Raw genomic sequence first — 27442 nt, forward strand, 5'->3', positions numbered from 1 at the left:
GCTTGAAAAATAATTTCTTTGTGCTTTGTTTAGCAATTTAACATTGTGAAAGTGATTATTCTAAACAATCAGAGAAACATTACTTTTAATTATGTTATAAATATAAAAGAGAAATTTAAGTTCGTTTGTGTACATCCTGTATTGGTCAAAGACCAGATGAGCTTATGCAATAGGTCTGTGTCCATTGGTCAATATTGCAATAGGTCTGTGTCCATTGGTCAATATTGCAATAGGTCTGTGTCCATTGGTCAATATTGCAATAGGTCTGTGTCCTTTGGTCAGTATTGCAAAAGGTCTGTGTCTATTGGTCAATATTGCAATTGGTCTGTGTCCATTGGTCAATATTGCAATAGGTCTGTGTCCATTGGTCAGTTATGTTATGTTATGTTATTGTGGGGTTTAACGCCATTTTTCAGCACACGATAGGCTATACATGGCGGCCAGTATTAATGGTGGAGGAAGAACTCGGGAAAACCCCGGAAAGAACCACCGACCCTCGAGAAGCTACTGGCAAGCTTTCTCACATACCCACATTGGCTGAATCTTAGACTCGAACCGCCGCAGACAGAGGTGAGATGGCAGTGATCCGTAACGAAGAGCGCTATAGACCACTCGGCCACTCGGGGCCCCTCCATTGGTCAGTATTGCAGTAGGTCTGTGTCCATTGGTCACTATTGCAATAGGTCTGTGTCCATTGGTCAGTATTGCAAATCTTAAACTACTTGGAAGAAAGTCATGAAATTTGGCAGTTTAATCCTAAGGATTTGTTGGTTCCAAAAGAAAAAGGGCCTCTCAAACAAAATGAAATTCATGTTACTACTCCTTCTGAATGGATGGTCATATTGACATGTGATTTCACTGAATGATTTCGATAAACATATAAATGATCCAAAAACAAAATGGTGCTGATCTGACATCTACCTCAAAATGGATGGTTGTATTGACATGAGCTTTTTACTAGAAGACTTTTATATTATGTAGCTTGTCCTAATTAAATATGGCGCAAATTTACCATAATCCCAATATGGCCGCAACATCATTTATCAAGAATATGTTGCTATGACTTCTCTCCCTTAACAGATGGTCATTGATTTGTGGGGTTTTCACTAAAACTTTGTGCTTTATGCAGATGGTCCTTTTTAATAATGATTTTATAACCTCCAGAAAGGATGCTTTAGCAACCATCTTCAAAATTGTCTTGTAGCTAATCTCCCGAATGTTTGTATTATGTTGTGTTGACATGGACTTGTAGAAAAATGGTACAGGTCTGACCAGCAACATGGCAAGCATCGTGGTCATATTGAAAGAATGGTGACATTGACATCAGAATTTCATAAACGTACCTGTTGCAATATATAATTGGTCCTGAATGAATATAATGCAGATTTGACCACCAGCATATCCATGGTATCATGAACAAGTTTGAAAATGAGACCTGCTTATGTTGGGGTAAAGTCAGTGGTCATTCTTTGCATTTTGTTTAGTATTTTTATCATTGCTGACTTTATGAACACTGCAACATTTACATTATATTCATTCAGGACCAATTATATATTGCAACAGGTACGTTGAAAAACAACAAAATATAAACTGTTTAAACAGTTTATATTTTGTTGTTTTTCAATTTGATAATCAGCACTTTGGCACTGATTTCAGAGTCAAAAGGTTTTCTTTACTCTGCATGTTATTGTTGATGACTTCTGCATATGAAAACAAAAACAGGCGTACATAAATTGTTATCAGTCCCAGTTTGTGAATATGCCCCAGTTCCCAATCTTTCCATGTGAAATTCTGTGCTGGAGCACTGTCTTGGATTCCTGGCAAATTTCAGTCAGTAGAGCGTCTCTCCCATCGAGTGACTTTTGTTTCAATCAAGAATAAGATATATTCCCCCTCAGGCTGTCCTTGATTACACGTACCATCATGAAACGGTGCTGGCAAGTGAAGACTTTCCTGAGTTGCATTCCAGAGAAATGATAGCCAAAATCTTACGTGAGTATTTCATATCACAGCAGGCCTCGGGATTGGAGTATTTCATATAATAGCAGGCCTCAGGATGTGACTATTTCATATAGCAGGCCTTGGGATGGGAGTATTTAATATAATAGAAGGCCTTGGGATGGCAGTATTTGATATCATATGCCTATGGATTATGCATTATCATTCATCTTGAATATTTACATATTTGTTTAGGCAAAATCTGCATCACACTAATGACGGAAGATTTTTAAAATTGCTTTCTGAGATATGATAAACTTTCAAATGAGAATTTAATTTGAGTTTTGTGGCCAAATTCACTTTTAGTAAACATTTTTGGGACGAATTTGCTGAAAAATATTTTTAACTTGAACGAAAATGACTTCTTAGATATGCTAGACATAAATAGAAGTTGAATTGGCCCCAGATATTTTGCTTGTTCGTATTGTGTAACTGTAGGCTGACTTACATTTTGAGTCTACACCCAGCTGTGAATTTAATTTGTTGAAACATGTTTTTACTTCACAGGTTATTTTGACAAGGTTGAGGAACTATGCAGAAAAGCCTTTACAGGAGTTGAGGTGAACAAACTTTATCTGACATTTATTCAAATAATACACCATTGTTCAGTACACGCTGCCCTGCATTTAAGTGTACCCTGATAATTATGGAATCTTCTTTGGCTTGAAGTCTGGCGTGGATCCTGTTTTATTTTCATATTGAAAGGGGGGAAGGCTATTTGCTTGAAATTTTAAACTTCATGATCAAAATTGGTAAATGGAAGCCCTTTATATTCTGCATTGTATTTTTTACACAGCGGTTAGTGTGCATTAATTTGGAATCAGCATCATGAATTCACACATTTTAATAAGAAATCATATATTGTGTAAAGTTATTTCAAACAATATACTTTATAAATCATACAATATATGATGAAAACTGGATCAGTAAAAATATTGGGAAAATGACTATTGAATAAATCTTATCAGGTGAAATTCATGTTTTCATTTTCTTGTCTAATTTGGTTTCACTGTAATGTTCATAAATCAGACATGCATAGTTTTATTAAAATGTGAAATGGGTCACTTATCCAGTTATCTGTCTATTAACCATAATTATTAAAATCCATTACATTCATATTTGACTAAGAGATTATAGTTCTATGGATCAACAAAACTTGTGGGCACCCAAGCGCACTTTTCACCCATCTGTTAACCTGTTTTTGAGCCTCCCTTGCCATCTCCAGCCATCATCTAAGCCATGGTTAATGCTTATTAACTCCATTATTTGCAAGTTATCAAGGACAAGGTCTATCAGGAGTAAATACTTATGTTGTACATCAGTCCATTCATCAACCACACGTTTGTCCCAAAAATGATTGAATTACACCAAAGTCAGTAGTACACATGACCACATAGTGAAAAGGTATAAATAGATATAATATTGTGTTCTTCAGGGATAATGTAAATCTGTACATCCTTGACTATAAAGCTCTTTAACTCCATTGAGATGTGTTCATGTCTCCAGTGAATACCAAAAAATGAATCTTTGACATCCTACAGCTCAAATAGAAGAACATTTGCATGTTTGTTGGCCTTCTGTTATAACTTTGATACAATGAAACCCTGCTATAACACGATGGTTGGAGTCAACAGTGTCATCATGCAATGTAACGTTATGTGCAGTAACTGGAGAAAATAACATATGTATCTCCTTCTCTCTACAAATTGGCATTGGGAGGTGGGTAGGGAAAATAGGCATGGGAACAAAGCCTGTGCTTCAGTTATCACAAACTTAAATAAGTGCATATTAAAGAAGAAATATTGAAATCAAAGTGATTGCATATTTAATGTTTGATTTTAAGTAGAGAACCATGTATTGGTACATACATGTATAGCACAAATGGTTCAGGTATCAATACATGTACACAGTGTCGAGTGTAATTGCATGCATAACAATAATTCAAACATTTGCACATTTAGTAATTTCAGCATTGATTATGATGTTCTTTAATTCAGTGCAAAAACTAAATCCCAGAATAACATTAATGAAAGATGAAGAACATTTAAAGTTCCATGTTTTTACACATGTCAAGGTCATCTAGGAATGTCTGGATACATTTAAAACTGCTTGAATTTTCTCTGCTTTATTTCTCTTGCATCTTGTACATAATTCCCTGACAATAGCATGAATAAATTATGCTTATGACTTATTGATTTGGGGAATGGTTGACATCTAGTTGATTGATTGTATGATGATTATCTGACAACATGGCTAAGTCACATGTGCATGGTGGTAGGTTTTTTATGATTATGTGAAGCAGTGTTCATTAATTTCAAAACCCATAAGCTGTTAGATTGCTGCTGCTGCTGAGCAATTACTATATTAAGTAGGTAAATTTACTGATAAATTCAGGTGAGTAACTTGGTATCACATTGTTGTTGCTTGGTTGTGAATGCCGGTTAACTGAGCAAACATCTGTTAGCTAATATTAATCATGATTAAGAAATATTTATACACAGCACACATTGAAGACTATAAAGAGGACTAAATGCCTTTATTGTTAATTATTAGATAATATTTAGATGCACAAGATATCAGCTTGTTAAAGATCTGACATTAAAATAAATTAGCTAAGATCGATGTGCAGTTGGTGACTATGATAAAGTTCAAAAGAAAATTTACACTTGGAAACTTAAAACATCTTTATTCATATAAAGAAAGAAACATTGCCAAGACAGATATTTCTTTAAGAATGCAGCTCATCTAACAAATTATTAAATTCTGCTGTTGTTTATTTTGGCACTAAAACTATAGAACTTTGAGAAAGTAGTGAAATTATTGTTCACTTTTATGAGTGACATTTCATGTTATAGTGAATCATGTTGTAGCAGGGTTTCATTGTAGTTGGATCAATTTAGAATACCTGTATGATGTATAGGAGAGGTAGTGTACTACCTCTGGTCTTGGCATGTGCACATAGAGAAGTATGTACATATGTACTGCCTTGCTACATTTGTTACTCTTTTTACCTTGGTCATAGGCAATGGTTTAGAGTGTGTATTGTGGCACCTGCTCCCTGGGGAGGAGCTAAAGTTGGCTAACTCAGTATGTGTATTCATCTTGTACATTTTTTTGTTCATTTTTTTGCCATTTTATTATTTTCTTCACATACATATTGTTATACCTGGAATCACGAAACTTGGTCACTGCAGAGTTTGTCTTACCATTCGAAATGGTCAGTGACAGAGTTTGTCCTACCATTCAAAATGGTCATTGACAGAGTTGAAATTGGCAAGGACATGTCATGGAAGATGCTGTAGGATAGTTTTGTCACTTACAGCAGTAACATGTTTAGAAAGCATCATCTATTTCACCTTTCTGACGCTTACATTCATTTGTTTTGACACTTAACATTCATTTGCTCTGATTCTTACTTCTGTTCAGAGACATTTTAACTGTGATTACAAGAAAACAAAAAGAATTAGCTGTTAATAGACAATGTTTCTTTCACTTACATATATTCATTTATACATTGATTATATCATTAAAAAAAAATATGCTAACTCTTACAGAGTTTTCACTGTTATTGGAATTGGCACACAGTTACATGTACCTTTCCATTATTCTGCACAGTCATGTGAAAAGAGTTTATATTCTTATATGTAATGCTGTATTGACACAAAAAATAGTTTATATTGTAATGCTGTATTAACACAGTTGCATTTAAAATCATTATTTTAAGATCTACATTCTCTTTTATTTCAATGTATGTATTTCATGAAAGAGTATCATCATCAGCATATCATCATATGATAATCATAGAATTACTATTTATAAAGGAGAAATGAAATTATTAATTAGTAAGCAGTAGAAGGAATCTATTGGTAATTAATTTTTTGTTGTAAATATTTTGGGGGATTTAGTCAAAAATAACGTTGCATTATGTGCCAAGCCGCATTATAGTATGTATCATATTGGGATATATTGGATATATTTAGAACATGCATTATGTAAATTACCTTGATATAAAGTGACTTCACCTGTAAGACTCCACTTGTATTGCTTCCTTAAAGAGCGTTTTTGTCCAGGATTGGTGTATCACGGGGGGAACAGTCATATATTTTTCACATCATTTCTGGGGGGAGGGGCACATAGGACTCTGGTTTTGCAAAAACCAAACAGTGAACAAAATTTAGCATTACACCACTAACACTATGGTATTTTCCTTCAGGTCACTGCAGTGCTTGGATTGGAGATAGTGGAATGCTTGTTATGGAGGCGAGGGGCCTTGTTGTACATGTTCTGTAGTACTGTTCAGGCAGATAAGGAGAGGCTAGCCAAAATTCCAGCAGCCCTTAAACAGGTAGTACATCAGGTTCCTTGGAAATGTCTATAGACCAGTTTTTATTCACATGCAAAATTGGCAATTGCCAAAGTCCTCAATCTTATGCCTATTCAAATTTTCGGAAGGTGATTCACTTCTTCAGATATGTTGTCTGATCATAATACTATATGAGTGTGACCAGTATCTTGCAAATCCAGCCCTTCTAGGTTCCCTTTAGCCAACAGTTGTCTGGCCACATAGGTGGGAGTCAGGTGAGAATGATCTCTTTATGGAGATATGGATTGGCACCAAATCCTGTCTATACTCAAGCTTCTGCTTGTACTCAGCTAGAAGACACTCTTTTAGAGACTTCACAAAGTCCTGTATCAAGTGGCATTTTCCACACTGCTTAATGATTTGAAGGAGAATCTTAGAAATAGAAAGTGTATTTATATTTCTAATTATTTATCACTGTTTTCTGTTGGAGACAAATTTACAAAGTTAATTAGAACACAGTTTAGTCCTGTAATACAGTGGAACCCTGCTATAACGCGCCCCGCCATAACGCGAATTCGGATATAACGCGGTCGTAGCATGGCTCCTGAAATTTCGTATATTCATTCACACATGGAGAAAAAAGATTTGGAGAAAAGTAAAAAAAACAAAAGAAGAAATTAACTTCATTTTGGGCATGAGATTAGTTGTGACTTTTAAAATAATATGATCGTGGCATGGTTCCTGAAATTTGAAATTCATTTACATGTATTTTTATCGGACCGTGAAAATATTTGTTTAACGTACGAGAAATAGTGTGTAAAACTTTTATTATAATTTGGTGGAAGAATTCGCGTATGACTTTTAATAATAAACGATCGGAACTTAACAATTTATCCAGGTTCTTTAAGTGATTTTGGAGAAGTGATCGTGTATGAATTCTAAAATAATACGATATATATAACGTACGAGAAATAGTGTGTACAACGCTTGGCTTCTGAAATTTATCAATTTGAACAGGTTGTGGTGAAGCTCCGTATTCTACTCTAGAAGAGAAAACTGGTTTCATTAGGTTTTTGAATTGTTAAGCCGAAGTAAACATTATCGGAAGTGTTACTTATTACGGATCCATGAGTAAAGCCAGTAAATCGTCTTTGTGATTGTCTTCCATGAATTCTGTATACAGTCGTTGCTCAAACAATAGCCGACATGGGCTTCTTATTTAACTGCAATCACAGCCAAGCAGCAGACAAAGCTGTGGTTGATATAAGAGTCGCACAATTTAATAAACATCAAAGGACGAAAGCCGCCAACATGTATGCTGTGCTTGGCGGTGTGATCAAACAACAAACAGTTGAAAGTAAATAATATCCACTTTATTATCTGTAAATTAAAAGGGTATGAAATTGTACATCCGTTCAGCTTAATTTTGTTTTATATAAAAAGTGATTCGTAACCATTGCAGGCCTTCATTACTTAGTTATCGAGCTTTATCTGTGTACGTTGTTTGCTTATATAAAAAAATATTTTACTGTTATGGAAAAGCAAGTTCAAAAATGCAAGTCATTTTCTGCTAAAGAGAAACTGTATGCCCTAGATCAACTAAAGAAGGGCAAACAACAAACTCAGCTTGCCAGAGATCTAGGAATCAGTGAGTCCACTTTGCGAGGGTGGAAAACAGATGAAGGAAAGCTCCGTAGTCTACCCAACATTCTTGAAGAGGAAACTGGTTTACAGCGTAAAAGGGTTAAGTTAGCTAATGACAATGTCCTAGATTCAGCTTTGTACCAATGGTTTGTACAAGCTCGCTGAGAAGGTGTTCCAATTTCTGGCCCAATTCTGAAAGCCCAAGCAGAGAAATTTGATCGCCGTATCAATGGAGATGATTCCAAATTTAAGGCGAGTAATGGCTGGCTAGACAGATTCAAGAAAAGGCACGCTATCAGCCAAGTTCTTGTGTCTGGGGAAATCCGCTCCGCTGACAAAGAGGCTGCCAATTCCTACCCGATTGGGCTTAAAAAGTTGCTGGAGGACGGTTGCTACACAGCCGACCAAGTTTACAGCTGCAATGAGACTGGTTTATGTTATAAAATGTTACCCGATCGCACCCTTGCAACCAAGACTGACAGTCACAAACGAGAAGGTTTCAAGAAGAGGAAGGACAGAGTGACTCTCTTATTTTGTGTTAACAAGTCTGGCAGCCACAAAGTCAGACCTCTGATGATTGGAAAATCGAAAGCTCCCAGATGTTTTCATCATGTAAATATGAAGGCACTTCCATTTCAGTACACTAACAGCAAGAATGCTTGGATGAATAGCTCCATATTTGACGACTGGTTTCACAAAACATTCGTTCCAGATGTTCGGGCTCATTTACAAAAACTCAAGCTGGAGGAAAAAGCTCTCCTCCTGCTGGATAATTGCCCTGCCCACCCCTCAGCGGAAAATCTTGTCAGCAGTGATGGCAAGATCAAAGTTTCATACCTCCCGAAAAACACTACGTCAGAAATCCAGCCACTTGACCAAGGCATAATTTCCGTATTTAAACAAAATTATCGCCGTGAAATGATAAAGGGAATGGTAGCAGATAATAACGCATCCGTCGACACATCATTGGCATTACTCAACTTAAAAGAAGTATGTCACCTTGGAGGTAAAGCCTGGGATGCTATCACTGCATGCTGCATTGAACGATGCTGGATAAAGGGTCTTGGGCCAGCTTTTACGCCCTCGACACAAAATGATAGTGACGATGAGCTTGAATTTACAGGATTCACTGAAGACGACGTACGTTTAGCAGAAGAAGCACTCAAAAAATACGAGCACAGTTATCATGATATCCTTAACTGGTATTCAGTAGATGACATCTGCCCTATATACGAACACATATCAGATGACGAAATTGTTACAGATGTCAGCAGGAAGAATGAAGCTGCACAATCAGAACCTGAAACCAGTGACGATAATGATAACGATGACGATGGCACCCCAACTCCCCCACCAAAAGTGTCTGAAGCAGTAGTACATTTAGAAGCAAGTTTAAGGTGGCTGGAAACACAAGATGTTGACAGCGTCAAAGTCCTTCAATTAAGAAACATTCTTGACTTTGCTAGAACCCAACAGTTCGCGGCAAAGAAGCAAATGTCATTGGATATATTTTTCAAGAAATGATGAAATTTAAATTTGGAACCACACTGACTTTGCACTTTGCGCAACGATTAATTTAGCAGTTTTCACATGTTTCTTTTGATGTTCACAAAATCTGAAATAAAAGTTATTTGCACGCTGAAATCATGCGTTGATTGTTAATTATTCTTGCAGTTGTCGCATATGATAAAATTTTAGCGGTATGAAATTTGTACAGACACCGTATGTAGACCCGGGAATAGCTGCATGCAATGACCGTACGATATCAGACGGCAAGTAAATGGTTTCAATATTTTGTTCATCCTATATTTTACACGACAAATTCAGACTATTACAAAATTATTGAATATTTTAAATCTGTACGATTTTCAATGAAATTACATCCATTATGGATGAACTGCATGCCACGACGGCACGGTAGCATACGGTGTTGATACACTTTTCATAATATAGCGATAGTCTGGTATTATCGGTCAATCTGTATTATCGTTCAAACAAATAAAAATTAGTAAATGTTTTTAATGCACAGTAATAACCTATAAATATATTAGCCATCGATTATTTTGAATATATCTTAATTAATGCATTCCAGTTAATATTCATCTGATGATAAGCCGACTTTTGATCATTGTACATGTATACACGTATATGTTCTTGGAAAAAAAAGTTAATTATTGTAAAACCCCGCATTAACGCGACCCCGCTTTTAATGCAATCCGATTTTATGGACCCCGATCATCGCGTTATAGCGGGGTTCCACTGTATACATTTATACACCATTTTGTTATACCTGTACTGGTTGTTGGTATGTTTATTTAATATTGTGTACTGGACCCGTTGTATACTCTGACTGTATTTGTTAAAGAACATAATGGTAATGTAGCTAATTTCTGTCAACAATTATATTGTTCATTAGAATCTGCTTCATTCTAAATTAATGCGATGCTTGATTAATTTCACCTGTATATTCAATCACGGGCATCAACACAGTGGCAGGATAAAGTGTGCATATTGCAAGTATTTTAGACTGGTGGAGGATTCACATGTGACATGCCTGGATTATGTGGGGTGTCATTATAACCATGTGAAAACTGCACATGCCGGATTGAAAGACTATGGGCTTCAGTCCAGGGTTCCCATGCTACCAGGAAATTGGAAAAAAAGTCAGGAGAAATAATAATTTTTTCCCAGCTCTGAGAAGTCCTCGAAGTTTGCAAATATTGATGAAAGTCTGGAAAAATCCGGGAATTTTCCGCCAACACTTAACGCCAGAAACAATTACGTAATTGTGTTGTAATGAACTGATCATGAGTTAGTTTTTTTAAGTTCTGACCAGAATATTCGGAGGCAGCAGTATGGATCATTTGGGTGCTTGCCTTCAACATATTTGTTGAGCCAATCCAACTGATCAGTGGATTAGATTCAGCTAGTTGACTTTTTTTTTCATAGTTCGATATTGACATCCTTTCTTATATAGAAGTTTGAAAACCAGTCTATCATCACTAGAAGCCAACATGGTGGCAGCAAAGTGTAGCCACTCACTAAATGTCCTAGGAAACTTAAATGCTGTTACATTGAGTCATACATGCATGAGATTGATATGGAAATTATTTATCGTCTCAGATTTTATAAGTTTTACATAGTTATGTCTTTAATCTGCTAAAGGACAAGATGAAACTATGAAGTTGATGATATTTTGCCTGAAACTCGTGAAAAAATAAAATTAGATGAAAGTTGTATACTGTTTATAATAAAAAGAACAAAACTGAAATAAGACAAAATTCTCTATATATTTATTTGGAGAACAACTACACAGTTTTGTTGTATCACGTGACTAACATGCTGACATGAGCTCTGTGCTTGATGAATCCGACTGTCTGTATGGCTGCTACAGTGACAGGTTTCTGGTTGATCTTCTCAAAATAAATATTTTGAGAATTATGTTCTTTCTGGTCTTTACAAACGGTATGTGACTTTCATTTAATATATTTTAATTTTTGTACAAGAACATTAGGAGTTTGCTGTCAATATCACTTGACTATTGGACTTCTGATGTTGTAGTATGAGATTTGTGTAGTCATGTGACTAGTAAGGCAAACAGTGAGTACTGGGTCAGGTTTCATCTATGAGCAAAGCACTGATTACACATAGGGATCACTTTTCTGACAGTCTTCTTGTTCTTGTCATTGTTGGTGCCAAGTTTAAATTTTTCATTTAACTAACTTAAATTTAATGCATATACAGTCATGAAACATGGTGGGAGTATTCAGTTTAGAGGACACTATTTACCAAGGGGAAAAGTAGATTACAGTAACTTAATTTTCAAGCTCCTGAGAATATGTTGGTTTTTTTTTAGCATTTAGCTCACTTAATCTGAAACTGGGTGTTTTTGTACACTCATGAAACTTAAGGGTGTATTCATCTTAGAGGCTATTGGCCACTGTAGCAAGTGTTAGGCACTGTAATCAGCTGTATTTTTTTAATTTAGCTCATTTTGTGAGTGTACTTCTAAAAACTGATGGATACATTTTTAGCTCTACTGGTCATCAACCAGAAGAGCTTGTGGTATGGTCTGTTGTCTGTTGTCCATCCGTTAGTACCCCTCCTAACTTACTTGGAGGATTGCTGAGAAACACTTCACACACATCAAAATGGAAACGGAAATGATACTGTACTTGCTTCCGAATTGGCCACAACAGTGGCCATCTTGAAAATCGTGTTATTGCTACTCCTTTTGAATCTAAAGTCATTTTTGCATGGGATTTCATCAGAAGACTTCTGGTGATGTTTAGTTGGTCCTTGATGAAAATGGTGCCAGTCTGATGTCCTGTATGGTCATCACATCAGCTGTCTTGAAAATCTTGTTGTCACTGCTGCTCCTGAACAAATGTAATATTGCCATGTGTAACAGGACAAACCTTCATGGATGCTTGGATCAAATGAGAACACAATACATTGTGATGAAAGATGGAAGTTTATGATATGAATTAATAAATACATATATATATATATACTACAAATACAGTGATTCTTGCATGCTCAAAACATACATCTTATTACTTTATCCAAACATTCACAAATAGGAAAACAAAAGATGATTCATATATTCCAATGTATGATGGTAAGATTCATATAATCTCACTTAATGATTATAAGATTAAAAAATAATCTTATGTAATCTCATGTAATGAAAGTGAGATTCAAATAATCTCATGGAATGAAAATAATATTCAAATAATCTCCTGGAATGTAAATAAGAATCAAATAATCTCATGTACCGTATTTTTGCGCATTTAAGACGCACCTAATTATAAGACGCACCCATATATAAGACGCGGGTTTTGACGATTTGTGTAAAAAATATTTTACATAAGACGCCCACAAATATAAGACGCATGCGGCCTAGCCATCTGCCGCACTGAGCAATTTATCTCCAGTGGTTTCCTTTCCTTTATCATAAATGAAAATTTGTCCAATGTTTCATCACCCGTCGGATGTAAACAAGGCTTCATTACCATTTTTAGTCGAGATCAAAGAATTGTCTGAGGCAGGACCGCAACAGTTATCATTTATTCTTATCTCCCGCTGGGCCAATAGCGGATGGGTTGAGTACCTGGTATCTAGATTCTAGAACAATAAACGCCAGATGTAAAGGCGGCTTCATTGATCTGCTAGGCCAAGTCTTCAGCGGGTGGGATTAGTACTGTACATAGACCAATAAATGCCCGATGTATATGGTTAGCATATATACTGGTAAACGTGGGAACAGTCTCTTATTACCGGTATATATAAATGAGTGATCAATTTGCTTAGCATTTTTAAAATTTATAAAATTGTCACGATGCCGAAGCGAAAATCATATACGGCCGACTTTAAATTAGACGTCATCAAGTTTGCCAAGGAGCGTGGCAACAGAGCTGCTGGAAGAGAATTTAGCTGCAGCGAGAAGAATGTACGTGATTGGAGGTTGGAGGAAGAGGAGATTAAGAAGATGAATCCAAGGAAACGAGCTCGTAGAGGTAGAAAGGCAAGATGGCCGAACTTGGAAGAAAATCTAGCCAACTGGGTGCGTTCGCAACGTGACAGTAACCGTGCTGTTTCAACGATAGCGATCAAACTGAAGGCTTGAATTATTGCTACAGAAATGAAGATCACAGACTTTCATGGTGGCAGTGTCAGCTGGGTGTACAAGTTCATGAAACGGAACAATCTTGCAGTACATGTGGTAATTACTGAACACTTACCCAATTGTTTTTACAACTAGGAATGAAAATCGTGAAACGTGAATATCGACCGCAATAATCGTCCTTCAGTATCACACACTGCACCGTTCGTTCGTGTTAAAAAATACTTAGATAAGACGCCCCCTGGGTGTGGGGTAAGTAAAATTTTGTATAAGACGCATCTTATATATGCGAAAATACGGTAATCAAAATGACCCAATTCTACTCAATTGAAACAACAGTCAACTGAAACAAACATGTGACTCTGTCATTTGTACTGCCATATGATTCATAAATATTTATAAAAACTGTGTCCACTGACAAACCACACAGTTCTCCCGAATTCTTGGATTGGCCCACACTTATGTCAGCCGCACATACCCTTCATGGATCCACCATGCACACAAGTTTACAAATTAGAGGTTTCGTCTTTGTATGGCCTTGATGGTTACATCATCTTACATATCCATATAAACAGCCTGATATACCCGCACACACATACTCCCCAACAGCACAGTTATCCTAATTTGGGTTGGCACACTTGTAATGGCCTTTCCCACCCTTCATGGATCCACCTTGTGCACAGACATACATACAGACAGGTACAATAAAACCAAACTGGTCATAATAACAGGTACAGAATTAAAATCTATAGATATGTGCTACTAAATTAAACTCCTAATAGCAATTTGTAACAATTCAAAAGTTCACAACGTTTCAAATCTGCGTAGGAGTAGAGGCATCATTTCATGATGCAACATTAAGAAATGAATATGCTTCACATATCATATAAAATACAAATGTAACATTTACCCCAATGGCTGGAGAACAGAAATGGAGAACATTAACTCCTTGACAAGATCCAAAGACCAGTGTGTCAGTTAGAAAACAAACTTGCCGTAAATCTACAGGAGAGTGAGTATTGGTAAGGGTAGAATACCCTTGCTTACCGGGCTTTTAATGTCTCTTGACGCAAGGGATATATTCTGAGATACACGCTAGTTCAGTTGCTTACCTAGAAAAACAGTTATCCACCCTAGGTAACATTGTATGTAGGTACGACAAAAATGGTCATATCATTCTAAGGCAAAACCAAGTTATTTCTTGCCTTATTCTGTGAAACCATGGTGTTTTACTTCTTATAGTGCTGATCTGATGCAAAATATGGCTGTGACAGTGATCATCTTGAAAATCTTGTTATTGCAAATCATGTCATTTTCACTAGCAGACTTCTTATGATGCATATCTGGTCCATAATGAAAATGAATTTGATCTGATGTCCATTGTGTCCCAGCAGTGGCCATCTTTAAAATATTGTTATCACTACTCCATCTGAATGGAAATGCTTTATTAACAAGAGTTTTACTAAGATAACTTCATATGATATCTAGTTGGTCCTAATGGTGTCTTTCAGATATTCAATATGCCTGCAGCTTAGGACATCTTGAAAATCTTATGACTATTTTTTCCTGAATGAATGATCGTATCTGCATGGGGTTTTCACTGAAATTTTTTAGGTTTAGGTTTTTTTGGGGTTCAACGCCATCGTTCAGTACAAGACAGGCTATACATGGCAGCCAGTATACTTTGTGGAAGAAGAACCACCAACCCATGGGAAGGTACTGGCAAGGTTTCTCACCTACCCACATTGGTCAAGAAGAGACTCAAGTTTGTGAAGACAGAGGTGAGATGTTTGAGTGCTCTGTAAGGGTGAGCACTTTAGACCACCAGCCATCCACGGCCTCTGTTAGTGAAAGGCTTATGATGTTGGTCATAAATGAAAATGGTGCCAATATTGCCTCTAGGATGATTGCTACAATGGCCATCTTAAAAATCATGTCACTACTTCTTCTAGGTGGCTGGTCATATTGACACAGAGCTTTCGCCAAAAGACTAATTATGATGTCTGATGGTACTAAATAGAAATAGTGCAATTTTAAAAATAAAATTAATATGGCCACCATAGCATCCATCTTGAAAATCTTGTTACGACTACTTATCCTAGACAGCTGGTTATATCAACATTGAGTTTTCATTGAAAATGTTGTCTGGATGGTACTAAATAGAAATGGTGCCAATCTGAAATTGAATATGGCCACCATAGCATCCATCTTGAAAATCTTGTTATTGTTGCTTGAACTGGAAAGTCATATCAATATGGGGGTTTCCACCATAAAACTTGTTATGATGTTTTGTGGTCTTAAATTAAATTGGTGCTATTTGATGTCAAATATGTTCACCAGAGAAGCTAATTTGACAATATTGATCTTGTATAAGAATATGAAAGATGGTTTTAACACACTCGGTTACAAATGTTTGATTATCTTGGTATTTCTGTATAACAAAATGCATACTACCATAGCAGCATGCACTTGGTAACAATTGGGTGTAATAATAAACTTTTGTCTCTCACATGATCCTCTACCCTATACCTTTCTTTGACTTTAAAAAGATAATGGAGTTCTTTATAATATCATTGTAATAATTTACTCTTTTCAATATTGGTATCATGATGGGCAAATTAATTTCCTTTATAGATACCTGTACTTTTATGGAGGACACAGTTGTAGACAATACGAGGAAAGAATCTGGATAATTGATATTTTACTCTATTCATCATGGAGGGTTCTGTTCATCACAGGCAAGCGGTCATCAAAGTGATCTATTTTTCAAGCTGCAATAATTATATTTAAATTTTGCATATAGCTTGGTTTCTTTGGCACAGTGGCATGAACAATTATGAAACTTGATGGATGCTTTTATTTTGTGGGATACTTCTCATTAAAGGCAGATCACAGTAACCGACCATGTACTTTTTGTGTGCTCTGATGACTGTGCAGGGTTTGTGGATGTTGCTATGGTGGAGCAATTGTGATTATTCCATGGAATTCTTTTCATTTATACCTTTTACTTTGCAGGACATCATATTGGGGGTTAACTACCTGCAGAACCTACTGAGGGTAAGGGATGGTCACCCTCATAAGGAAGAAGATGAGGAGGAGCTTGAGGACAACAAATTACATGCCATGGGTGAGTATTTATTGGAGATGGTTTTTTTTCCTAGAGTCTGGTTCACTTAGTCTATATTGGGAATTAAAACTGAACATTACTTGAGCAACTGGGCAAAATATTCAAATAAGTTGACTTTTTAAATCAAGTGCTTTGATTTTAAGTCCTTCACCTTTGATTGTTGGAATAGAAGTATTATTTCAGGGTACCCTTACACCTTTTATTGTTGTAATAGAAGCATTATTTAAGGATACCCTAACACCTTTGATTGTTGGAATAGAAGCATTATTTCAGGGTACCCTTACACCTTTGATTGTTGGAATAGAAGCATTATTTCAGGGTACCCTAACAATCTGCTTGCTCTCCAGTTTTCGTGTGATTAAATTTTATTACATGATAACCGTTGATTTTTTTAAGTTGATGGAATTTGATTATTTTTTCACAGCAAATGGAGGTAAAATGAACACCAAAAAGAATTTCTGTATTTTAATTTACTGAACTTTTATTTTGGCACTGATTTATTTTTACATTAAAAAATTTTCAGTTGAAAAAAAATGTATGACTTTCTACAGAATGGCTTGTTTCTTTATTGTGGTAGATTACTGAAACATTATTTAAAAACTTGTCCTGTGAAGCCAGAATGACCAACATCACTATATTCTCATGCTGATACAACAGTGACTGAAACAAATTCCGTTTCAATGCAGCTGTCTGACTGTATGAAATAGTTGAAAAATGTGGAAATTTTGTGTGTTATATTCATAAACAACAGTAGACACTGATCATTTCGGATTTTGAATCAGCATTCAGAGCATTAAGTTCACTTTATTATAGCATTGTGTGTAATTGCTTTCACCTGAAAAAAGATATAAACAATGTTCTTCTGCAAAACAGAATTTCATCTAAAAAATACTTATTGTTTCTAATGAGCATCACAATTTGTGTTGTTCAGTTACAGTACAAGGTAGTAATTGTCGTAGCTAATTACTGTTTGGTAATAGAATGACCACTGACTTTATTTCCACCCGAAATATTGTGTGCTTTATTTTTTCAGGTATATTCTGCTGGCAATGGCAAAATATAACTCAGGGTAATAAATAGTTAAACCATGAATATTATAAAATGTAAAATTGTACTAATATGGGGTATAAGTGACTCTATTGTTGGCAAGATAATGCATACCAACCACCCAAAAAATACAAGCCAGTGTGATATAAAACGAAATAGTAGTTGCTTTGTGAGTATTAATTATGCTAGGATTTCCAGTTGTGAATCACTATCACAATAAGACTATGAAGCTTAAGGCAGGAAAGAATGAGTATTTCTGGAAACATTCTTTTGTCAAAAGGCATACTACAGATGTCTCACTATAGTATTTACATGCATGTATTAGAGATGCTGATCATTCTGGATTTTGAGAAATTATTTTATATTTTCAATAAAATTCCACTTTCAAAATTTCGGTGATGAAATTCCGCGGAGTCATCCTTCTCGTGGATAAAACTGAGTTGGAGAGGTTCATGCATATGTACAAGAATATACAAGTACTGGAGAACCATGACTTAAAATGGAATTACCTCTGCCCTTATCATCCAAACTATTGAATTAAACTGATAAACTGGTACTCAGACTTCATTATAAAAGTAGGAAAAACAATGCAATATACAGTGAACCAAACTGAATAGGAAGTCTGCAGTCAAAGATTAAATATCATTCTGGTGTTTATATCACTTCTGTTTAGACATTATAGAAAACTGCATGCAAGATTTACTTACTCCATAGTTGAATAGCTTTGAAGTTGAAGATTGTCAGCTGAAGTGGTCCAGTAAGCATGAGCTATATTTTTTTGTTTCACTGTGTATTTTACGAAAAATTTAAAATTACAATGAAGATGCGTTAGATTGACCATAGCAGGTAATGAAAATAAGGAGTGTGTATGTGTGATTTGGATTTTTAATGCAGCTTTAACAATTGTTCAGTCATATCATATGTTTGTGATCATTTTGCATTTCTCCTAACGACACCTGGTGGTTCCAAGAGGTGGTAAGGGGCAAGAGTTACTGCCCTTTCCCTTTGGCTACTAGAAATAGAATAAGATGATTTTTATCTTTAGTAGGGCTGGATTTGTGAGGTAGCAGGCCAATATTCTTAACATATTATGATTGTGTAAGTATTCTTGGAGAAACATAATTGACTAAAAAATTTGCTTTTTAATTACATTGACTAAATTCTGAAAAATCAAAATTTAAATAATAGTTTTCTGTATGGCTGCAGGTAGGGACAAAAGTACTTAGCGCAGGCATGATAAAAAGGTTCATAAAATGTGGTTTCTTAATGTAAAAAACAGTATATCCTTAAAAAGAAATCAGTCGCTTAGTTTGTAATCTGGTAACTAATTGCAGCAGAGCTGAAGAGAAAAGAAAGATGTAGATAGTTCATGAAGACTAATGTTTATGGTTTAAGGAATTGAAGGTTCTGGAATTGGAGAAATGAATTTACTGTTTATTATTATTGGACCTTCATTGTTTCCAACTATGTAAAGGATTGTACAAGCTTTTATGAACATGTAATATGATTGTGTAAGTTTTTTACTTTAAGCAAGTTATGTTACTTTTAGCATGCCATCAGTTTTTGATGGGCTGCCTAGATTCTATATAAAATTGATGCCAAGCTTCCAGTAAGCATGTTCAGGTCATTATTTATATATATATATATATATATATATATATATATATATATATATATATATATATATATATAAAACAGAGGGGCGAATTGGTGCTTCAGTTTTATAAAGGTTAGGATGGTAGTAGTGCATCAATATTTTTTGTCTTGAATTTTTTATGTTCCGAGGCTTTTTCTTAACTATGTATTGCTGTAAATAAAATCATATGTAAAATCCATTTTACTTACGATTATAAATACTGATTCAACTTATGGAACTAATCCTTGCTTTTCTTTTGCCCTTGTTTTTGCCTGGTTAATAAGTGACCCTCTGCTGGTATATGAAGGGTACCCTTCGATGAGAGGCCAGTACCCCCTTATACACATGGTTGACTATTTTGAACAAATTAAAGATACATTGTTTAAATGTTTAACTCTTCTATATGTTATCTGTTTATCTAACTTCTTGATTAATATTGCAGGAATTTATAGTAGTACCCATCTTCTGTCTTTGGTTTATGGTGGAGAGATGTGTTATTGGTTCGTTCAGCTTAAGTACCAGGATGAAAACTTTAAAGCCAAAGAGATTGGCATAGAGATGTTGATCAAGTACCTAAAAGCAGTGCGGAATTCACAGGATTTGTATGGTTGGGACATCAAAAGACCTGAAGAATGTCTTCACTACTTACAGAGCCAATAAATGTGTCAGTAGTAATAGTAGATTATTTAACCTTGTATATTTTTGGCTGAGAACTAAAAATGTGTTGTTTCAAGAGTATTCTTATGTACAGATTTTGGTTATAAGTAAGCTCTTACATACAAAATTGCAGAATCATGATAATTATCAGATTTTTTTGAAATGATGATGTTGTACAACTTTTGGATACAAGAAATTTGTGTCACATAGTCAAGAATTTAGTCCGTTATTATGACATTATCTAGTAAATATATTTTGATGCATATGTTTGAACAGATCTCAAGAAGCTGATTAAAAATTATACCATACTCTTTCCAAATTGCTCCATGATAGGTATTTACATCATTTCATTGTCCATATTTTGGACTGCCTTCTCCAAAATTTCTCATTAAATATGCAGCAAATGTGTAACTACAAGACTATACATACAAAATAGAAATCAACCTTTATGTTAAATGGGAACCGATTACAATTTACTTACTTGATAGTTCAAATAATTGTTAAAGTGAAAACTTACTAATAGCCAACAAGAGAAAGCATAAAATGATGAGTATTGTCTCGTTGAAATGTGATGTACATTTTACTTTTTTTAAAGTCAATCTGTACAAGAATGCATATGATTAATATGACATGCATTGTTGAAAGTCATTGCCCCGATAAAATACACCATTCTCCTTCAGAGATCTGTAACTATTGGTCATGCACACAGAAAAGCATACAACTGGGTGGTGACAAATGTGATTACTGTAAAAATGGCAAATTTTCAGTAACCAGTAGTTACACTTATTGGACATAGTAATATACTGTGTCAGATATCATGCAGTTCAAGAAAAAAGATCTGATCAGCAGGTGTCTCATCTTGAAACCAGTTAAGAGTGGGGACCACTGATATCCTGTGTCATTGATGCAAAACTAGGGCAATTAATCTTTGATCATACTTCATGGTACAAAATGGAGAGAGATCCTTTGCTGAGTACTATAATTGAAGTACAGTGGATGAGCATTAATGGGAATGCAGAGGTTTTCATCGGTCAAACTATTTATGTATCCTATAAAAGCAGTTCCATATGTTTACACAGGCTGAAAGTGTTCAGTATTTATGCTTAGTGGATATCTAGTAATACTGGACTTGCATAGTGAAATGCACATGTTGCAATCAATAACAGTAAACTCTTGAAGAGGGCTATTGATTATCTGTTTCAGATTTCACAACAGATTATATTTGTATACATGGTACAGATTATACTAGTATACATGGTACAGATTATACTAGTAGACATGGTACAGATTTTATTAGTATACATGGTACAGATTATACTAGTATACATGGTACAGATTATACTAGTAGACATGGTACAGATTATACTAGTAGACATGGTACAGATTATACTAGTAGACATGGTACAGATTATACTAGTATACATGGTACAGATTATACTAGTAGACATGGTACAGATTTTATTAGTATACATGGTACAGATTTTATTAGTCTACATGGTACAGATTATACTAGTATACATGGTACAGATTTTATTAGTATACATGGTACAGATTATACTAGTATACATGGTACAGATTATACTAGTATACATGGTAGTGTTTGTTAAGCTTTGAATTTATGATACTCATGCAGTATAAAAATACTCCAATGCCTTTAAAGAAGATTTTCAGGGCCACAGTACGTCTATTATAAATATATTACAGTAGTATTAAAGGGTATGAACTATTTATTTTGACATGTAGCTTAAATGGTTTAACTAAGTGAATGGAAATGTATATCCACATTTTAAAGTTGTAAAAAGTATGGATAATTAATTTTATAATTCTTTGAGTTATTTAAAATTCATTCGAGTCACTTTCAGTTTGCTGTCCTCTTGTCATATAACAAACTAAACAGTGTCACAGTCATGGACAATTACAGTTTTCACAGGTAAAGTACTTACAGTTATTGCAACGTCCTGTGAATTAAGAAAATTGTGATTGCAGAAAGAAATTGAAAAATACTTTTTACAGAAGTGCAAAATTGCATCACCTTTACTATAAGTTTTACTTCAGTAAATGCCTAATCTACACATTTTACTTTATTAAAATTGGTTTGCTGCCTACAGCTTTTCTTATTAAAATTTACTGATCTCACACTTTTCCATTAAAATTTACTGATCTCACACATTTCCATTAAAATTTACTAATCTCACACTTTTCCATTAAAATTTAAAAGGATTACACACATATTCCAATGTGCTCATTTGTTTTAATGTTTGTTAAATCTTACATTTTAGAATGGTTTCTGAATAGGATTTTAACATTTTAAAAGTTCAAATACTGTGGTAAAGGTCAGTAGTTGTTTTTTACAGAAAAATATCTTTGTATTTGTTATTATTATGAAAGTACAGTGAAATGAGATGTGTATGTTTCAGTGTTGCACCCTGGATCAAGGGTCAGGGTACATTGTGTTCACCTGTCCTTCAAATCTGAGTGGCACCAAACACTTCAAATGGACAACTAAAATTTACTAGTATTGAATGCACTAGTAGTGGTAAAATAGGATAGCTTTATTTGCTTTGACAGTAGACTAATTTACTTTTACAGTTGTATCACCTTTTGTCATATGAACTGCGCTGTCATCATTTCCTTGGACACTTATGTTTTTATTGTTATAAATGTTTTATCAAGTTCTCAAGTAACCCAGAAAACCATTTGAATATTTGGTTTACCTGAAAAGAGCTGCACCATGGACTTTTCTGTCCTGAGATCTTGCTCTATTTAACCTAAGTGTTAATGCATTATCTACCAGCATTTATTAAAATATTTCTGTTGTTTTCCGAATTATTTTTTTATTTAACCGTGTTTTCTTCAAATATTTCACCCCAGAAATTTAGTCCCTTTCGTTATCAACTTGGCCTCAAAAATAAGTGACCCTTTGCATTGCACTGCAATTTGGCAAACTACTACATACCTTGAATTGTTAAAATTTGCAGTCACTGGCAGATATGTTGCTGTAAAATGGAACTGACTACCAGTCTTAAAAGTTTTTATTGTCTTTAGTGACTTGTCCATTGCTAGACCAACAAAGATGTGGACAGATGTATACTTAAGAAAAATAGGCAGATCTTTCATTTCTTCTGATGACAAAGCACACCAGTTAGATGTACAGGAGTACAGGAGACAAGATTTGGAATGCATAGAGCAACAAAAATGGGGGAAGGTTCAGAAGATTAGGAAAAAGGTATGAAGACGTGAAAGGAAAGTTTTTGTTCATAGAAAAGGGTTAAACTGAATTTGGGTTCAAATTTGTTAAAGGAAGCTTCCTCTGATGAGGTGCATATTATAAATTATGTTGCACACAATCTTTCCAAATGCACTGATACTTTTGGATTTTGCTTTTCAGAAGTTACAAGTATGATTGAAGAAGCGAGAATACACTTTCTCATCCCCATCACAAATGCATAGCTGCCAACCCTCACGAATTTGGTGTGAATTTCACGACTTTTTCAGCGATTCACTGATTCACGCCATAAGACAAAAATTCACAACTTTTCCGATCCTCAATTATTTTAAATCTTTAATAAAATAACCGATTTCCCGTTAAACGCTAGTCGTGATATTCGCAGTTGCCGAAACGGTCTGGTACCGCTGGTCACGATATTAGTAGATCTACAGCCGATTAGTACAGTTGGCCCGGTCACAAGCATTTAACCTATTTTAATCTATATGTATAAGAGTAGTTTTACAAGTGCTTTTGAAAGAAACTTGGGCCTAACCGGAAATTTGCTCCGTGCATGCATAAAAACACTGATTCGAGTTACCGTTCAGCATCGCATGTAAGATTTTGAAAATGTCTTCACCACCAACGAAAAAGAAATGTATTACTCAAAAAGTGAAGTTTAATTTGGAATATATCAAATATTGGCCATGCATTCTGCCATTAAACATTGATTTCATGCTTTTTGCACTCAGTGTGCCATCGCAGAGATGATGTGAGGAAGAATGTCGGTTGCAAAAAACAAGTAGAAGTTGGGAAAATTAAGAATTCGCAGATTTCAGCTCTGGAATATTTTAAACCATAGGCGGAAGACCCGCAGGCTACCAACACTTAAGCATTATTTGTGAGTTTTCTTGTGTCGAATGCAATCTACCTTTATCAGCTGGAGACCATGCTAAACAATTGTTCTGACATATGTTCCCGGACTCGAAAATCGCTTCCAAATTTTCCTGTGGAAGAACCAAAAATGCTGCAGCTCCTGTGCATTCCTCACAGCAACAGTGACAGCGAAAGAGTATTTTCTTTAGTGAGGAAAAAAAAGACAGAATTTTAGTCCCCAAGATCAACCAGCAGGCAAGAAGTCGGAACTGTTTAGAAAACAAATTTACGATCAAGCAGTTGAGGAAGTTCAAGTCTGCCACAGTATCATGTCTTGATAAATAAATATTTCTGCATATATGTAGTATTTTATTTTTATTTTGCAAACTTGATATAGTGTAGTAATGACGGTCGGAGTAGTCAGAGTGGATGGAGTTATTGTCATGGTATTTTTCACGAATTCATGGCCAAATTCACGACTTTTTATCCCTGTTTTCACTAATTGTGAGTCTGGAAGGTTGGCAGCTATGCATATGAGTGATGGAAGAAGTATGTAAATTATGTTTAGTGTTTCCTCAAAGTCCAGGTTTATTCCATTAAAATTAATAAAATTTCAGGCAACATCTTTAAAATGGAAAGCAACAGAAATTTGACAAGCATTTTGCCAGTTCTTTTAATTAAGATAATCTAAATAAGAATTTTAGAATTAAACATATACCTTGGTTACATTCAGATAAAATGCTTTTATTGCTGGCTTTTGTGTTTGTTAGTTTTATGAAACAGGTAAACTCCATTGAATGGGCCATTTTTGTGTTGTACATTAAGTATTGTTGGTCTACTGAGACACTGCATTGTTTATTTTATGGCATTTTTGTCCACTAAATGGCATAAATTGGTCTATTTTGGTAAACAGTAGCTTGTGATAAAACCACTGGACAAGGAATGTGCAATTTCCATGTAGAAATCCACACTAAGTGGTTCACTAGAACATTTGCATGATACAAGTCGAGTCCAACTGCAAACTGCACAGACCAGATCTGCTGTCGCATTATGCTTTGGCAGATCTGGGTATAGGCAGCTTGTAATCAGTACAACAAATAGCATAGATCCTGATATGCCAGTGCATTGTGTGATGGTAAACAAGGGTCAGTGTTGTTTGTGGTTGGTCTTGACTGACAAGCAACCATATATGGTAAACCATTTTAAATGTTGAAAAAAAAGCTTACTGAAGGTAATTTGTAATTCCTTGTGAACAAGCAAAATTTATCTGTTAGGATCAGCAATCCTTTCAGAAATCTTTTCCATTTTTGGCATGTACAAGTGATTTTGTTTTACATGTATCAATTTTGCTACACTTTTTTATTTGATTGATTGGGAAGTGTCAACATTGTTTCAGGAAGCATGTGTTATATACATTTTACACTTATGTATTGAGATAATTGAATATAACTTGTATTAAAAAAGTTTTATGATATAATGTTGCCTTCTATTTACCCTCTACCCCACCCCACCTCTCTGCAATTAAATGCTTGTTTGCTCCATCATGATGGTGGTATGGCATATAATATCACCAATGAATGTCTGACCATCTGTCATACCATGGCAAAGTTTAGAATTTAGGTCAGTTTTCAGGCAGTCTGGTAGGGCATCTAGTTCTCTGCTGCAATTTTCTGTAAATTAGTAGGTGTTTGCGTGTTTGTCTTGAGAATTACCTGAATTGCTAATGTTATCCACAAAACTTGTGTCCCACATTTAATGGCAATTCATGATTGAAGAATTTACAAGGAGTCTCAAATGTACATTCAGGTCTTTCTTGATATATATATAACTGATGGAACATTTCTCATACTTTCCTTTCTATTATTCTTGGACACTGTATTAATGATTTTGATGAATCTGTTGATTGATATGCATAAAGTAACCATCTGGATTGTATAATTAAGATCTTCTGAATTTGCGATTGAAGTCACTGAAAGCTTTCTACCCATTTGGTAATAGCTGTTTGGTTCTGGATGTAATAGCACTTTGAACAAAAGGGTTGTTTTGCTGCCATACAAACTCTGATGATGACCCTTACAAGTCAATTTTAGTGTATTGTATCATCAGCATACAAGTACTGACAGGGCACAGTGAGATGAATGCAGTTTGATGGCAACAGAGAGCATGATGGGATGGCTGCAGCTGGATGGGTGCTGGATAGAACTAACTCTTACCTTTAGTAGGATAAAGTTTATATTTGTATTGAACAACAAATTCATTTTATCAAACAGTTTATTCTGTGGAGACGGCTCTGCCTAAACTCATGCTTGTAAATTATGGAAGGATTCATTACTCTGTAAAGTACAAGTCTGCTGGCACTAAGTAAAGATAATCAATTCTTTATAATTATCATTGAATATTTTAACAATGGTTTTAGAAAACAAATTATTTTGAAATCTGCTAACATCTGATTTGGTAATATAATTTAATAGATGGTTACCACTAATGCCAAAGTCTTAAGCTGCCATATGAAATAATCCTAAAGAAAGGTTTATCATGTAGCCTGTCTGAGGAAAAAGATTTTGAGACATGGCAAACTATGTATGGATGGTATTATTGCCCACCAAATATCATGTATAAATAGTATTATTGCCCACCAAATATCGTGTATAGATTGTATTATTTCTCACCAAACATGTATAGATGTTATTATTGCCTAACAATATCATGTATAGATGGTATCATTGCCCACCAAATATCATGTATAGATGGTATTATTGCCCACCAAATATGTATAGATATTATTATTGCCTAACTGTATCATGTATAGATGGTATCATTGCCCACCAAATACAATGTACAGATGGTATTACTGCCCACCAAATATCATGTATAGATGGTATTATTGCCCACCAAATATCATGTATAGATGGTATTATTGCCCACCAGATATCATGTATAGATGGTATTAATGCATACCATATATAAAAGTAATCTGTTGTGCACACCAGATATAAACAAGATTTCATTACTGATCCAAGTTAAAAAAATTACTCGTTTTACCAAATGCAAAGTGAATATAATTTTGCAATGGTCTTGTCCAGTGACCTTTCCTTGGATGTAATGCAACCATGAAATTGATCATAACTAGGTGCTGATAACTTGTGGAAAGTAGAGAAGTAAAAAAATGACAACATTAGCTTGTGTGACCTTAACCTTTGACCTCTGGACATGAAAATCAAAGGAATGTGCCTCTACGCATGAAATCTGATGAAAAGTGGATCCAAGAAACAACACAGTGGAAACCTCAAATTTTTTACAAATCAGTAAAGACCCTGAACTTT

The 27442-nt window shown here is 35.0% G+C and overlaps 1 protein-coding gene across 2 annotated transcripts in view; it reads left to right on the top strand.

The window, feature by feature from the left end:
* The window catches only part of LOC149806942 (RAB7A-interacting MON1-CCZ1 complex subunit 1-like), a 38400-nt gene extending 12804 nt beyond the window's left edge, over positions 1-25596 (top strand). For both annotated transcript variants that reach the window (XM_089959988.1, XM_089959998.1), the window contains exons 3-7: positions 1899-1992; positions 2506-2558; positions 6212-6343; positions 16587-16698; positions 19824-25596. In XM_089959988.1, the coding sequence (XP_089816114.1) occupies positions 1899-1992; positions 2506-2558; positions 6212-6343; positions 16587-16698; positions 19824-20041 (609 nt within the window). In that variant the 3' untranslated portion in view covers positions 20042-25596. The remainder of the gene's footprint in view (positions 1-1898; positions 1993-2505; positions 2559-6211; positions 6344-16586; positions 16699-19823) is intronic.
* Positions 25597-27442: the final 1846 nt, after the last annotated feature.

The sequence above is a fragment of the Sinohyriopsis cumingii genome, chromosome 1 (genome assembly GCF_028554795.1).
Source record: "Sinohyriopsis cumingii isolate HCF-2022 chromosome 1, ASM2855479v2, whole genome shotgun sequence".
In the NCBI taxonomy this organism is placed as follows: Eukaryota; Metazoa; Mollusca; class Bivalvia; order Unionida; family Unionidae; genus Sinohyriopsis; species Sinohyriopsis cumingii.